Source organism: Loxodonta africana, chromosome 11, assembly GCF_030014295.1.
Source record: "Loxodonta africana isolate mLoxAfr1 chromosome 11, mLoxAfr1.hap2, whole genome shotgun sequence".
NCBI lineage: Eukaryota > Metazoa > Chordata > Mammalia > Proboscidea > Elephantidae > Loxodonta > Loxodonta africana.
Window position 1 is genome coordinate 4,233,262 of NC_087352.1, and position 15,107 is coordinate 4,248,368.

General features: G+C 43.5%; 1 protein-coding gene across 1 annotated transcript; it reads right to left on the reverse strand.

Annotated features, from left to right (window-relative positions):
- Positions 1–646: 646 nt before the first annotated feature.
- On the reverse strand, positions 647–2,497 carry LOC135232739 (interferon lambda-3-like). The gene is made up of 5 exons (XM_064293481.1): positions 1,935–2,497; positions 1,436–1,513; positions 1,027–1,170; positions 839–922; positions 647–745 (listed from the first exon to the last, which is right to left on the reverse strand). Exons 1-5 carry the CDS (start codon positions 2,280–2,282, stop codon positions 647–649), a joined length of 753 nt encoding a protein of 250 aa, XP_064149551.1. The 5' UTR covers positions 2,283–2,497.
- Between the last annotated feature and the right edge of the window lie 12,610 nt (positions 2,498–15,107).

A 15,107-nucleotide genomic window follows, 5' to 3' on the forward strand; every position in this document is an offset into this window, starting at 1 on the left:
TGAATCTTGAAAACATTATGTTGAGTGAAATAAGTCAGTCATAAAAGAACACGTGTTATATGATCTCACTTATATGAAATAAGCAGTGTGTAGAGATCAAAGTTGATTAGTGGTTAGTGGGGGTGGGAGGAAGGAGGAAAAGGGGATTCATTGCTTAAAGGACACTGGGTTTCTGTTAATGGGGGTAGAATAATTTGAAAATGGATAGTGGTAATGGTTGTACAACATGATGAACGTAACCAACGTCACTGAACTATACATGTAATAAATGTTAAATTGGAAAATGTTTTGTTATACGTATTTTTACTAAAATAAAACTTTAAGAAAAAAAACCAGCCCAGTGTCCTCATTCTGTACTGTAGAAAGAGGAGAGAGGAAGCAGAGAGTATGCAGCTTCCCTTTAGTCACAGAGCCACAATCACACACACACACACTCGAGGACTCATCTGTCACAGAAGGTTTCAGTTCCTCACTGTTTATTTGTGAATATTGTACAAAAGTAGAAAAAAAAAATTTCTCCTGGGTCAGAGTCAGGGCTGCAGTCCCATAAATAGGGGGAAAGGGAAGAAAGAAATTAAAGGCAAGGGTGGGGCTTGGTGCATAAATAAGGTCTGGGGTCTCAGGTGGGTCGGGGTGGGTCCAGTTCTCAGGCACACTGGTCTCTGCTGGCGACACATTTCAGGTCCCGTGTGAGGAGGCGGAAGAGGTTGAATGTGACAGAGGCCTCGAGGCAGGTTCGGGACTCCTGTGGGGGAGATGAGTTGGTGGTCTCCCACTGCCCGGCATCTGCCTCCTCCCTTACGCAGGGCCCTGGCATCTGCCCCTTCCTGTCACATACCTTCTTTGTGGCCTCCTGGAGCCTGTGCAGCCAGCGGTGGAGGCGGCTCTGGGGTCCGGAACCTGCTGTGGGGTTAACTGGGACCTGTAGGCAGAGGAGAGGGGTGTGTGAGAAAGGGCCTGGGCAGAGGGGTGGGGTCCCGCAGGGCCAGGGCCCACAGAAGGGTCTTGGGTGCCCTGAGGACTCACACAGGCCCGGAGCTTGGAGTGGATGTGGTGCAGCGTGCGAAGGGGCTGGTCCAGGATGGCCCGCAGGGCTGAGTCGACCACGGTCTCCAGAACCTTCAAAGTCAGGGCCAGCTCAGCCTCCAAGGCCACAGGGCGCTCCCACACCTGAGGAGAGGAGACAGAAGACAGGTGAACATTGCACTTGAGAGAGAACAGGTGAGGTGGGGAGAGGAGTGGGGATAGAGAAAGGAGCAGGTGAGGGGGACAGGTGAGGGCACAGCTAGTGTGCTCAGGTGAGGGGAACAGGTAAGAGAGGACTGGGACAGGGGAATAAGAGAGGGACAGATGAGGAGAGGTGAACGGGCCACATAAGGTGCAGGATGAACAGGGCCAGGTGAGGGCAGGGGTGGCCCTGACTCTCCCAGCTCACCTGCAGCTGCTTCAGGTCCCAGGTCCTGGGGAAGAGACGGGAGCTGCAGCTCCCGTTCTTCAGCAAGAGTGTCTCCTCCTAGAGAGCAAGAGTGGAGGTTAGCCTACAGCAAGAAGGTGAAGGTTAGACCGCTCTGGGAGGACTGAAGGATGGTTAACAACAGGAGGAGTGGAGGTTAACTCACAAAAGGATGGCAGGACACCTCTAGTGCAGTAGGACATGGGTTAGCCCACTGCAGTAAAAGCAGATCACCCAGTGAGGGAAGGGTGGAGGTTAACCCAGTAAAGGAACAGTGGAGGTTAGCCCAGTAAACACGGAGTGGAGGTTAGCCTAGTGAAGGAAGAGTGGAGGTTAGCGCAGTGAAGTAGGGTGGAGATTAGCCTATTGAAAGGAGGGTGGAGGTTAGCTCGGTGAAGGAGGCAGCAGGGTGCTGCAGGGTTAACCCACAGAGGGAGGGGTGGAGGCTAGCCCATAGCAGAAGGGACAGAGGAAGACTCACAAAGGCATCCTTGGCCCTCTTGAAGGCCTGCAGCTCCTGTGGGGATAGAGACTTGAACTGGGCAATGTGGCAGCCCCTTGCATCCAGAGGGGCTCTGCTCGGTGTGGGGGTGGGAACTGTTTCTGTCATGGTCAGCATGGTGGCCATCAGCATCAGTACCAGCAGGCAACCCATGGACTTGTCTGTGTAATGGAGGGATGGAGAAATGAGGGGATGGAGAGATGGGGCAATGGAGAGATAAGGGGATGGAGAGATGAGGTGGTGGAGAGATGAGGGGATGGGGAGATGAGGGTATGGAGGGACAAGGGGATGGAGAGATGAGGGGACAGGAGACCAGGTGCTGAGCATGGGGACCAAGGGGAGCTGAGGGTCATGGGCAATAATAGAGTGGTGGGCTCACCCAGCTTCATTCCTCCTCTCCTCTCTGTCAGCAGGGTGGTGACCCAAGTTCTGCTCTGCAGCTCTGGCACCCGGGCTCCGTTACTTGGTCTTGTTCGAGGTCTCTGACTTCAGTCTGCTCCTCTAGGTCTTAGCCTACTTCTTTGTCTCCGGCTCTGTGACTGAACTTCCAGCTCTGTCTGCGATACAACTGCTGCTGGAGCCCCATGGTGCAGCTTTTAGCCTGAATAGACGGACAAACCAGGCTGAGGTAGGAAAAGTGAAAACAGCCTTAGGGTGACACCCGCCACCAGGGGAAGCCCCAGGCTGGGAACATCCAGAGCAGGGCGGGGCCAGGTGTGGTATGTGACTCTGGAGTGAAAGAGAAACTGACACGGACTCTGTTCGCTCCACGATGGTGAGGTAAGGTTATGTTCAGGACAATTCTCATGGCTGGGGCAGCTTCAGCCTGAACAGGAGGGCCCTTAGGTCCTCCGATAGGGAAAGGGTGGGGTGGGGGTAGAGGCTTGTCTTCCTGCAGGCCACCCAAATGTGGGGAGGGAGGGTGAGGAGACGCCCAGGAGGTATCTCCGTGAAGGGGCAGGAGACTCCTAGAGAGGAGGTGCTTAGGGGGAGGGACTGGAAAGACGACCCAGGGAGAGGGACAGTGTGGGGCGGGAAGAGAGAGGAAGTCAGAAAGGACAAGATACCCAAGTACCAGGAAAGGAGCAGACCGCCCCCGTCCTCCCTCGCCTGACACCAGTAGTGGCAGGGGAACTGAAGAGCCTGCTGAGAAATTCAGGTGCAGCTGAAGTCTTTGGAAGAACCAGATTGAGCAGGACCAGCCCATTCCTTTATTCATTCATTCATTAAATCAGCAAGTATTTAACGATCAGCTATTATGGGCTGGGCCCTGTTCTGGACACTGGGGTCCTGGTAGTGAACAAATCACAAAAACTCCTGCCCCTCATGGCATTTACATTCTTGTGGGAGGGTCAGACAATAGCAAAATAATAAATCGAATATATGTGACATCAGGTATTTAGAAGAGCTTTTGAAAAAAAGTAAACAGGGGATGGAGTCTACAGTGAGGTCAGAGGTGGCCTGTTAAACAAGACAGTTGGTGAAGGTGAGGTCTGAGTGAAGACTGAAGGAGAGGTGGGAGGGAGCCATGAGGACATCTGGGGTACAGCCTCCCAGGCAGTGGGAACAGCCAGTGCAAAGTGAGCACACTGACAGGTTCTCTCTTTGACATCTCCCTATTCTCTTAGACGCTATTGTAAATGGAGTGGTTTTCTTAATCTTTTCAGATTTCTCATCACTGGTGTATAGAAATTCAACTGATTTTTGTGTGTTGACCTTGTGTTCTGTAACTTTTTGAAATTCCTCTATTAACTCTAGAAGCTTTCTTGTGCAATCTTTGGGATTTTCTATGTCTAGTATCATGTCAATTGCAAATATAGTTTTACTTTTTCCTTTCCATCTTGAACACCCCTTATTTCTTTTTCTGACCTTATTACTCTGGTTAGGGCCTCCAGTACAATATTAAATAAAAGTGGTGATAGGGGGCATCCTTGTCTCATTCTCATTCTCAAGGAGAAGGCTCTCAGGCTTTCTGCATTGAGTATAGTGTTGGCAGTTAGTTTTTCATATATGCTTTTAATTATGTTAAGAAATTTCCCTTCTCTTCTTCCCTTGCCGAGAGTTTTTATGAGGAAATGGTGTTGGATTTTATCAAATGCCATTTCTGCATCTATTACATGAGCATGTGGTTCTTTTCCTTTGTTTTATTAACGTGGTGTATTACATTGATTTATTTTCTAATGTTAAACCATCCTTGATTTCCTGGAATAAATCCCACTTGGTTATGGTACATAATTTTCTTAATATGTTGAAGCCTGCTTGATAGAGTTTTCCTGAGAATTTTTGCATCTATATTCATGAGGTTTCCACTGGCTAATTCTTTTCAGAAGTAGACCGCTGGGTCCTTCTTCCTAGCCTGTCTTAGTCTACAAGCTTCGCTGAAACTTGTCCACCATGGATGGCCCTGCTGGTGTTTGAATACCAGAGGCGTAGCTTCCAGCATCACAGCAACACACAAGCCCCCACGGTACAACAAACTGAAGATCACTCAAAAGCGGCTGCAGCAGTACATCGACAGGGAGCTGCCAGAAATTCAGGCTGGATTCAGAAGGAGACGCGGAGCCAGGGATGTCATTGCTGACGTCAGATGGATCCTGGCTGAAAGCAGAGAATACCAGAAGGATGTTTACCTGTGTTTTATTGACTATGCAAAGGCATTCGACTGTGTGGATCATAAAAAGTTATGGATAACATTACGAAGAATGGGAATTTCAGGACACTTAATTGTGCTCATGAGGAAACTGTACTTAGACCAAGAGGCAGTTGTTCCAACAGAACAAGTGGATACTGTGTGTTTTAAAGTCAGGAAAGGTGTGCATCAAGGTTGTATTCTTTCACCATACCTATTTAATCTGTATGTTGAACAAATAATCCAAGAAGCGGAACCATATGAAGAAGAATGCAGCATCAAGATTGGAGGAAGACTCATTAACAACCTGCGTTATGCCGATGACACAGTCTTGCTTGCTGAAAGTGAAGAGGACTTGAAGCACTTACTGATGAAGATCAAAGACCACAGCCTTCGGTATGGATTACACCTCAACATAAGGAAAACAAAAATCCTCACAACTGGACCAACAAGCAGCATCATAATAAATGGAGAAAAGATTGAAGTTGTCAAGGATTTCATTTTACTTGGATCCACAATCAACACCCATGGAAGCAGCAGTCTAGAAAACAAAAGATGACTTGCATTGTACAATCTGCTGCAAAAGGCCTCTTGAAAGTGTTGAAAAGCAAAGATGTCACCTTGAAGACTAAGGTGCGCCTGACCCAAGCCATGGTATTTTCAATCGCATCATATGCATGGGAAAGCTGGACAATGAATAAGGAAGAACTGACGCCTTTGAATTGTGGTGTTGGCGAAGAATATTGAATACACCATGGACTGCCAAGAGAACGAACAAATCTGTCTTGGAAGAAGTACAGCCAGAATGCTCCTTAGAGGCAAGAACAGCAAGACTGTGTCTCACATACTTTGGACGTTATCAGGAGGGGTCAGTTCCTGGAGAAGGACGTCCTGCCTGGTAGGGCAGAGGGTAGGGGAAGGGGAGGAGGACCCTCAGTTAGATGGACTGATACAGTGGCTGCAACAATGGGCTCAAGCACAGCAAGGTTTGTGAGAACGGCGCAGGACTGGGCAGTGTTTGGCTCTGTTGTACATGGGGTCTCTAGGACTCGGAATCAGCTCTAGGGCATCTAACAACAGCATGTTCATGAGGAATGTTGGCTCTGATTTTCTTTTCTTGTCACGTCTTTGTCAGGCTTTGTTATTGGGGTGATGCTGTCTTCATAGAAGGCATCAGGGAGTATTACTTCCTCTTCTATGTTTTGGAAGAGTTTGAGTAGAATTGGTGTCAATTCTTCTCTGAATATTTGGTAAAATTCCCCAGGGAAGTCATTTGGTCCTGGACTTTGTTTGTCTGTTGGGAGGTTTTTGTTGACTGGTTCAATTTCTTCTCTTGTCATGGGTCTGTTGAGATTTTCTACCTCTTGTTGTGTTGAGTTAGTTAAGTTATGTGTTTCTAAGAATTTGTCCATCTCATCTAAGTTTTCAAGTTTGTTGGAATACAATTTTTCTTAGTGTTCTGTATGATCCTCTTTCTCTCAGTGGAATCTGCTGTAATGTCTCCAAATTCGTTTCTTATTTTGGTTATTTGCATCTTCTCACTTTTTACTTTGTGAGCCCAGACAGTGGTTTGTCTATTTTACTGATCCTTTCTAAGAACCAATTTCTGGTCTTGTTGATTCTTCCTATTGTTTTTGAATTCTCTAATTCATTGATTTCTGCTCTAATCTTTATTATGTCTTTTTTCCTGATGGCTTTGGGCTCCTTTTTGCTTCCTTCTCTAGTTCCTCAAGTTGTAGAGTTAAGCTATTGATTCGAGATCTTCTTTTTTAATGTTGGCATTTGTTGCTATGAGTTTCCCTCTGAGCATTGCTTTTCCTGAGTTCCAAAGGTTTTGGTATGTTGTGTGTTCATTTCATTTGATTCTAAGTATTTTTTAATTTCTTTCTATACCTCATTGGTTTAAAAAACCAAAACACCAAACCCTTTGCCGTCGAGTCGATTCCAACTCATAGTGACCCTATAGGACAGAGTAGATCTTGTCCATAGAGTTTCCAAGGAGCGCCTGGCGGATTCGAACTACTGACCTTTTGGCTAGCAACCATAGCACTTAACCACGATGCCACCAGGGTTTCCAACTCGTTGGTTTAGTAGAGTATTATTTAGTTCCCATGTTTTGTTTTGTTTTTTTCCTTATTCTTCCTGTTGTTGATTTCTAGCTTCATGCCGTTATGGTCAGAGAAGATGCTTTGTAGGATTTCAATCTTGTAAAATTTATTGAGACTTGCTTTGTGTTCTAAAATATGGTCTATCCTGGAGAATGATCTATGTACATTGGAGAAGCATATATATTGTGCTGCTGTTGGGTGGAGTGTTCTACATATGTGTTAGGTCCAGTTGGTTAATAGTGTCATTTAAGACTTCCGTGTCTTTACTGAGTTTCTTTCTAGCTGCTCTGTCCATCACTGAAAGTGATGTATTAAAGTCTCCTACTTCTATTGTAGACCTGTTTCTCCCTTTAATTCTGTTATAGTTCGTTTTATAAATTTGGGGGCTCTGGATTAGGTGTGGAAACCCTGGTGGCATAGTGGTTAAGTGCTATCGCTGCTAACCTAAAAGTCGGCAGTTCAAATCCGCCAGGTGCTCCTTGAAAACTCTATGGCAGTTCTACCCTCTCCTATAGGGTCGCTGTGAGTCAGAATCGACTCGAGGGCAAAGGGTTTGGTTTTTGGTTTTTTGACATTAGGTGTGTAGATATTATAATACTTATATCCCCTTGATGAGTTAACACTTTTGTCATTATATAGTGTCTTTGTCTTTTATAATGGATTTTGACTTAAAGTCTATTTGTCAGACATTAATATTGCCACTCCTGCTCTCTTTTGGTTACTGTTTGCTTGGAATGAATTTTTTTCATCCTTTGACTTTTAACCTGTTTATTATGTCTTTGTACCTAAGGTGTGTCTCTTGTAGGCAACATATGGATGGGTCATTTTTTTTTTCAATCCATTTTACCACTCTCTGTCTCTTGACTGGAATGTTTAATACACTTACATTCACTGTAACTATCTACAGGGGAGAATTTACTTCAGCCATTTTATTATACTTTTTTTCGTGTGTGTGAGATTGATAGCTTCTTTGCTCCTCTTTACCTTCAGTGTTGAGCTCTTTTTATATAGAGATTTTCTTTTCCTTTTTTAACTATTATTATTATTATTTGATTATTGAGTCTTTTTATTTCCCTTCTTGTTTATTTTGATGAGTAGTTTTATTTGCTTTCTTTGTGCCTACCGTGAAGATTACATTTAAAATCCTGCATTTTAAACAACCTGTTATATCTTGAAACTGCCTTAACTTCCTCAACATATGAAAATGCTGTATCTACACCAATTATCCCCCCTTTTATTTTGATGTTAACAATTACATCTTTGTATCTCAATTTCCCTGTAATCTAAGTTTAAATTTATTTCACTGTTTTATGTATTTAGTTCCTATTTTCTCCTTTTAAAAAAAATTCTTCCCTATAATTTTTTCATTGTAAAGCATGAAGGACATGCCCTTTGTATTTATCAACCAAAAGTAACTTAGGTCTGATCTCTGTATTTTCAGTGGCTTCCCTTTAATGGCATTCCTTCCACAACCTCTCATACCCCTCTGCCCTGAGTATATATTATTACAGGTGACTGTCAAGTGTCATTATTTTCTTTCTGGAGTGCTTCCTTCAGTGTTTCTTACAGAGCCAGCTGGTAGTAACAAATTCGCTTAAGTTTTTTTTCTTTTCTTTTTTTATTTTACTTTAAATGAAAGTTTATAGAGCAAACTAACTTCTCATTAAAAAATTAATACACATATTGTTTTGTGACATTGGTTGCCAACCCCGTGACATGTCAACACTCTCCCCTTCTCGACCTTGGGTTCCCCATTACCAGCTTTCCTGTCCCCTCCTGCCTTCTAGTCCTTGCCCCTGGGCTGCTGTGCCCCTTTAGTCTCGTTTTTGTTTTTGTCTAATCTTTGGCTAAAGGGTGAACCTTAGGAGTGACTTCATTACTGAGCCCTAAGGGTGTCTAGGGGCCATACTCTTGGGGTTTCTCCAGTCTCTATCAGACCAGTAATTCTGGCCTCTCTCTCTCTTTTTTTGGGGGGGGTTAGAATTTTGTTCTACATTTTCCTACAGCTCTGTCCGGGACCCTCTATTATGATCCCTGTCAGAGCAGTCAGTGGTGGTAGCTGGGCACCATCTAGTTGTGCTGGACTCAGTCTGGTGGAGGCCGTGGTAGCTGTGGTCATTTAGTCCCTTGGACCAATCTTTCCCTTGTTTCTTTGGTTTCCTTCGTTTTCTCTTACACAAATTCTATTAATTTTTGTTTATCTAGGAATGACTTAATTTTGCTTCATTTTTAATGATAATTTTTCTGGATATATTATTCTTGGCTGACAATTCTTTTCTTTCAGCACTTTAAATATATCATCCCATTGTCTTCTTGCTTGTATGATTTCTGAAGAGAAGTCAGCACTTAATCTTATTGGGGACCCCTTGTATATGATACTTTGCTTTTCTTGTCCCACTTTCAAAATTTTCACTTTGTTCTTGGCTCTCAAGAGTTGGATTATGATATGCTTCAGTGAGTTTCTTTTAAAATTCATCCTGTGTGGAGTTTGATGTACTTCTTGGATGGGAAAATTCCCATCTTTCATGATGTTTGGGAATTTTTCTGCCATTATTCATTGGGTGAAAAGGGAGGGGAAGGGGGAGTCATTGCTCAGGGGGCACTGAGTTTCTGTTAATGGCAGTGGAATAATTTGGAAAAGGATAGTGGTAATGGGTGATGGACGCAAAACATGATAGATGTAACCAATGTTCCTGAATTGTACACATAAAAATTGTTGAATTGGCAAATGTTTTGTTACATGTATTTTTACCACAATAAAAAATAAACAAATAAAAATTAAGTTATATAAACTTACTATTAAGAATTACATTAAAACAGAGTCAATACTCAAAAACATCACTTCCTAATTATTTTACTACATTGTACTATTACCTATGCTCTTGAGGTTATATAAAACTATAAAACTGCATATCTCTTCCCAATTCCATGCTCAGTGGCGTCATGTTGGTAGCTTGAAATTGGCCATGTGGGAGCATTTACACCGTGGAAATTGGCAGACACTACAAATCAGAATTTTTCCTTTGAGAGAGACGAAACATTTAACGACACACTACTGCCAATGGCCATTTTCCTTGGGTAATTGTGCACTGATAAAGGTGACAGCCCAGACATTTTTGAGAATTCACAGACTCTGAATTAATATTGATGCTGGGAACATAGGTGCCAACAAGGTCCTCATGTTATAATAAGGGTCATGTAGAGGCAGTTAATAAATAGAGCCCTGGCCCAGGTCTGCCTCAGAGACCTACCATATTAGGGACAGGCCAAGCAGCAGCCTTCGAAACTGGTTTCTTCCCATCCCTGTCACTGTAGTAAAAGAAAAGAAAATTAACACAGGTTATGGAAGAGATTAGTGCCACCCTCACAGACTTACAGGATGCAGCCTATGACAGTTTCTGTCATACCCTCTATTAATCACCTGTCTGCCCCTTCAGATGAATCATGGTGGATGATAGAGGACTCTGAAAACTTAAGTAGTGGCCTTGTGCTGGGCCTTACAGCTATTGTGCTGGGTATGATCTTTGCTAGAGCAGATTAACACAGCCTCACTATGTGATATAGAGTGACTGACCTGATGAATGCAAGCTTTCCATCGCTACCAAAAAGAAGGATCATAAACAGTTTACATTTACTGTATTTTACACAAACACCATGCACCTTCTACATTTGCCAACCACACCCTCTCCTTCGCCCCACAAATTATTTTGTAAGTATGCAATGCCAAATTTTTTTTTTTACAGCAACATCCAAAAAAAAAAAAAAAATTGGCATAGCGGTTCTTAGGAAAATACCTCGTGGGGGAGAGGGCACAGTTGGCAAACAAACTTAGAAGACATGAATTATTTGTGTAAAAATACAGTACTTAGGATGGATAAGTTGAACACTTAGATTCTTCCACCACTGTTATGTTAGCCCTCTTGCCCTCCATCATAATATCAGCAGCAAGGACTTGAACCATCTAGATCTTGCACAGAACATCACATTTGATCCACTTGTCAGAATGAATGAGAAGAAGTAAAAAAAAAAAAAAAAAAAAAATACACTGAAAGACATAAGCTCCAGAGGGTAGGAGATAGATCCTTCAAGATTTCAGATGACTGACACATGAGTGAAGTGTTTAGGGGTCCAGTGGTCTGGGATATGTCAGGATATCCCCTTCAAAATCAAGTTATTGCTGTTCACACCTCCCAACACTAAGAAAAACACACATGCTTGTCAGGTATCTTTGGTTTCTGCAGACAGCGTATTCCATACTTGGGAGTAGTGCTCCAAACCATGCACATGGAAGAATGTCAACTTTGAATTGGGTTCAGAGAAGAAAAGCACTCTTCAGCAGATCCAGACCGTGGTGCAAGCAGTTCTGTCACTTCAACCATATAATCCAACAGACCTTATGTAACTGGAGACATCTGTAGTAAGAAAAGATCCCCTGTGGAGTTTATGCAAACCTCAATAGGAGAGTCACAATGCAGTCCACTAGGGTTCTGGAACAAAATCAAGGCGTTTACAGCAAAGAAGTATACACCATTCATATGACTGTGCCTGGCGTGCTGTTGGTTCCTGGTAGAGATGGTGTGCTTGACTATGGGCCATCAAGAGACCATGTGGCCAGAGCTTCCCAATCATGAGATGTCTGACCCACAAAATCACAAGATCAGTGAGCCAAGCAGCAATTCTTTTTAAGATGGAAGTGGTACATCTAGGATCTAGCACAGCCAGGGCCAGAAGGCAAGTAAGCCACATAGCAGTTGGTCCAGGCTTCCATGTCATCCATCACTGTTTCATCAGTGACTATTCCTATGGCGGGGGTCCTTTATGACCAGCTAATGAAGAAAGAGGCTCTATTAGTTTCCGAGGGCTCCATAACAAAGTATCACAAACTGAGGGCTTAAAATAACAGAAATTTGCTTTCTTCCAGCTCTAGAGGCTAGAAATTTAAATTCAGAGTCAATTGGGACATGCTATTTCCAAAGTTTCTAGGAGAAGATCCTTCCTTGTCTCTTCCAGCTTCTGGTAGCCCCAGGCATCCTTTGGCTTGTGGAAGCATGACTCCAATTTTTGCCCTTGTCTTTTTTTTTTTTTTTTTTGTACTTCCGATGAAGGTTTACAGAACAAAGTAGTTTCTCATTAAACAGTTAGTACACACTTTTTTAATGACATTGATTAACAATCCCATGACACATCAACGCTCTCCCTTTTCAACCTTGGGTTCCCTATTACCAGTTTTCCTGTCCCCTCCTGCCTTGTAGTCCTTGCCCCAGGGCTGATGTGCCCCTTTAGTCTCGTTTTGTTTTATGGGCCTGTCCAATCTTTGGCCAAAGGGTGAACCTCAGGAGTGACTTCATTACTGAGGTGAAAGAGTGTCTGGGAGCCATACTCACAGTGTTTCTCCAGTCTGTCAGGCCAGCAAGTCTGGTCTCTCTCTTTTTGAGTTAGAATTTTGTTCTACATTTTTCTACAGCTCTGTCTGGGACCCTCTTTTGTAATCCTTGTCAGAGCAGTCAGTGGTGGTAGCCGGGCACCATCTAGTTGTACTGGACTCAGTCTGGTGGAGTCCATGGTAGTCGTGGTGCATTAGTCCTTTGGACAAATCTTTCCCCTGTATGTACGGTTTTCTTCATTCTTCCTTGCTCCAGAAGAGGTAACACCAGTGGAATATCCTAGATGGCCACTCACAGACCTTTAAGACCCCAGATGCTACTCACCGAAGTAGGATGTAAAACATTTGCTTTATAAACTATGTTATGCCAGTTGAGATAGATACTCCCCAAGACCATGGTCCCCACAGACCTCAGCCCAGCAGTTCAGTCCCTCAGGGAGTTTGGATGTGTCTATGAAGCTTCCATGGCCTTCCTCTGTACAAGCTGCGCTGACTTTCCCAGTATTGTGTACTGCCTTACCCTTTACCAGTGTTACCACTTATCTATTGTATATTCAGTGTTTTTCCACCCCTACCTCTTCCCTCCCCAGTAACCATTAAAGAGGTAAACCTTTTCATGAGTTTTTATAGTAGTGGTCTCATGCAATATTTGTCCTTTTGTGATTGACTTAATTTCACTCAACATAATGCCTTCCAGGTTCATCCATGTTATGAGATGCTTCACAGATTCCTCGTTGTTCTTTATCATTGCGTAATACTTCATTGTGTGTATGTACCACAGTTTGTTTAACCATTTATCTGTTGATAGACATCTAGGTTGTTTCCATCTTTTTGCTATTGTGAACAATGCTGCAATGAACATGGGTGTGCCTATGTCTATTTGTGTGACGACTCTTATTTCTCTAGGATATAATCCTAGGAGTTGGATTGCTAGGTCATATGGTATTTCTATTTCTAGCTTTCTAAGGAAGCACCCTATCATTTTCCAAAATGGTTTTATCATTTTGCATTCCCACCAGCAGTGCGTAAGAGTTTCTGATCTCCCCGCAGCTTCTCCAACATTTGTTATTTCCTGTTTTTTTTTTGATTCGTGCCAGTAATGTCAGGGTAAGATGGTATCTCGTTGTGGTTTTCATTTGCATTTCTCTAATGGTTAGTGATCGAATTTCCTCATGTGTCTGTTGGCCGCTTGAATGTTTTCTTTGTTGAAGTGTCTTTTTAGTTCTTTACCCATTTTTTAATTGGATTATTTGTCTTTCTGTTTTAGAGGTGTTAGATTTTCTTGTAGATTCTAGAGGTTAGACCTTTGTCTGATTTGTAATAGCCAGAAACTTTTTCCCAGTCTGTAGGTTCTCTTTTTGCTCTTTTGGTAAAGTCTTTTTTTTTTTTTTTAATTTTTACTGTGCTTTGAGTGAAAGTTTACAAATCAAGTCAGTCTCTCACACAAAAACTCACATACACCTTGCTACACACTCTCAATTACTCTCCCCCTAATGAGACAGCCCGCTCTCTCCCTCCACTCTCTCTTTTCGTGTCCATTTCACCAGCTTCTAACCCCCTCCACCCTCTCATCTCCCCTCCAGGCAGGAGATGCCAACATAGTCTCAAGTGTCCACCTGATCCAAGAAGCTCACTCCTCACCAGCATCCCTCTCCAACCCATTGTCCAGTCCAAACCATATCTGAAGAATTGGCTTCGGGAATGGTTCCTGTCCTGGGCCAACAGAAGGTCTGGGGGCCATGACCACCAGGGTCCTTCTAGTCTCAGTCAGACCATTAAGTGTGGTCTTTTTACGGGAATTTGGGGTCTGCATCCCACTGCTCTCCTGCTCCCTCAGGGGTTCTCTCTTGTGTTCCCTGTCAGGGCAGTCATCGGTTGTAGGCAGGCACCATCTAGTTCTTCTGGTCTCAGGATGATGTAGTCTTGGGTTCATGTGGCCCTTTCTGTCTCTTGGGCTGGTAAATACCTTGCGTCCTTGGTGTTCTTCATTCTCCTTTGATCCAGGTGGGTTGAGACCAATTGATGCATCTTACATGGCTGCTTAGATGCCACTCTTCCAAGTAGGATGCAGAATGTTTTCTTAATAGATTTTATTTGGCCAATTGACTTAGATGTCCCCTGAAACCATGGTCCCCAGACCACTGCCCCTGCTACACTGGCCTTCGAAGCACTCAGTTTACTCAGGAAACTTCTTTGCTTTTGGTTTAGTCCAGTTGTGCTGACCTCCCCTGTATTGTGTGCTGTCTTTCCCTTCATCTAACGTAGTTCTTATCTACTATCTAATTAGTGAATGCCCCCTCCCACCCTCCCTGCCTCCCCCTCTCGTAACCACGAAAGAATGTTTTCTGCTCAGTTCAAATTATTTCTCAAGTTTTTATAATAGTGGTCTTATACAATATTTGTGGGATATACTCAAGGTCATATTTTGGCTCTTCGGGACTTGCTCTGATTTTCTTCAGTTTCAGCTTGAACTTGCATAGGAGTAATTGATGGTCTGTGCCACAGTCGGCCCCTGGTCTTGTTCTGACTGATGATATTGAGCTTTTTCATCATCTCTTTCCACAGATGTAGTCAATTTGATTTCTGTGTGTTCCATCTGGCGAGGTCCATGTGTATAGTCACCATTTATGTTGGTGAAGGTATTTGCAATGAAGAAGTCGTTGGTCTTGCAAAATTCTATCATTCAATCTCTGGCGTTCTTTCTATCACCAAGGCCATATTTTCCAACTACTGATCCTTCTTCTTTGCTCCTATGCAAGTTCAAGCTGAAACTGAAGAAAACCAGAGCAAGTCCACAAAAGCCAAAATATGACCTTGAGTATATCCCACCTGAATTTAGAGATCATCTCAAGAGAAGATTTTACGCATTGAACACTAGTGACTGAAGACCAGACGAGTTGTGGAATGACATCAAGAACACTATCCATGAAGAAAGCAAGAGGTCACTGAAAAGACACGAAAGAAAGAAAAGACTAAGATGGATGTCAGAGGAGACTCTGAAACTTACTCTTGAGCGTCGAGGAGCTAAAGCA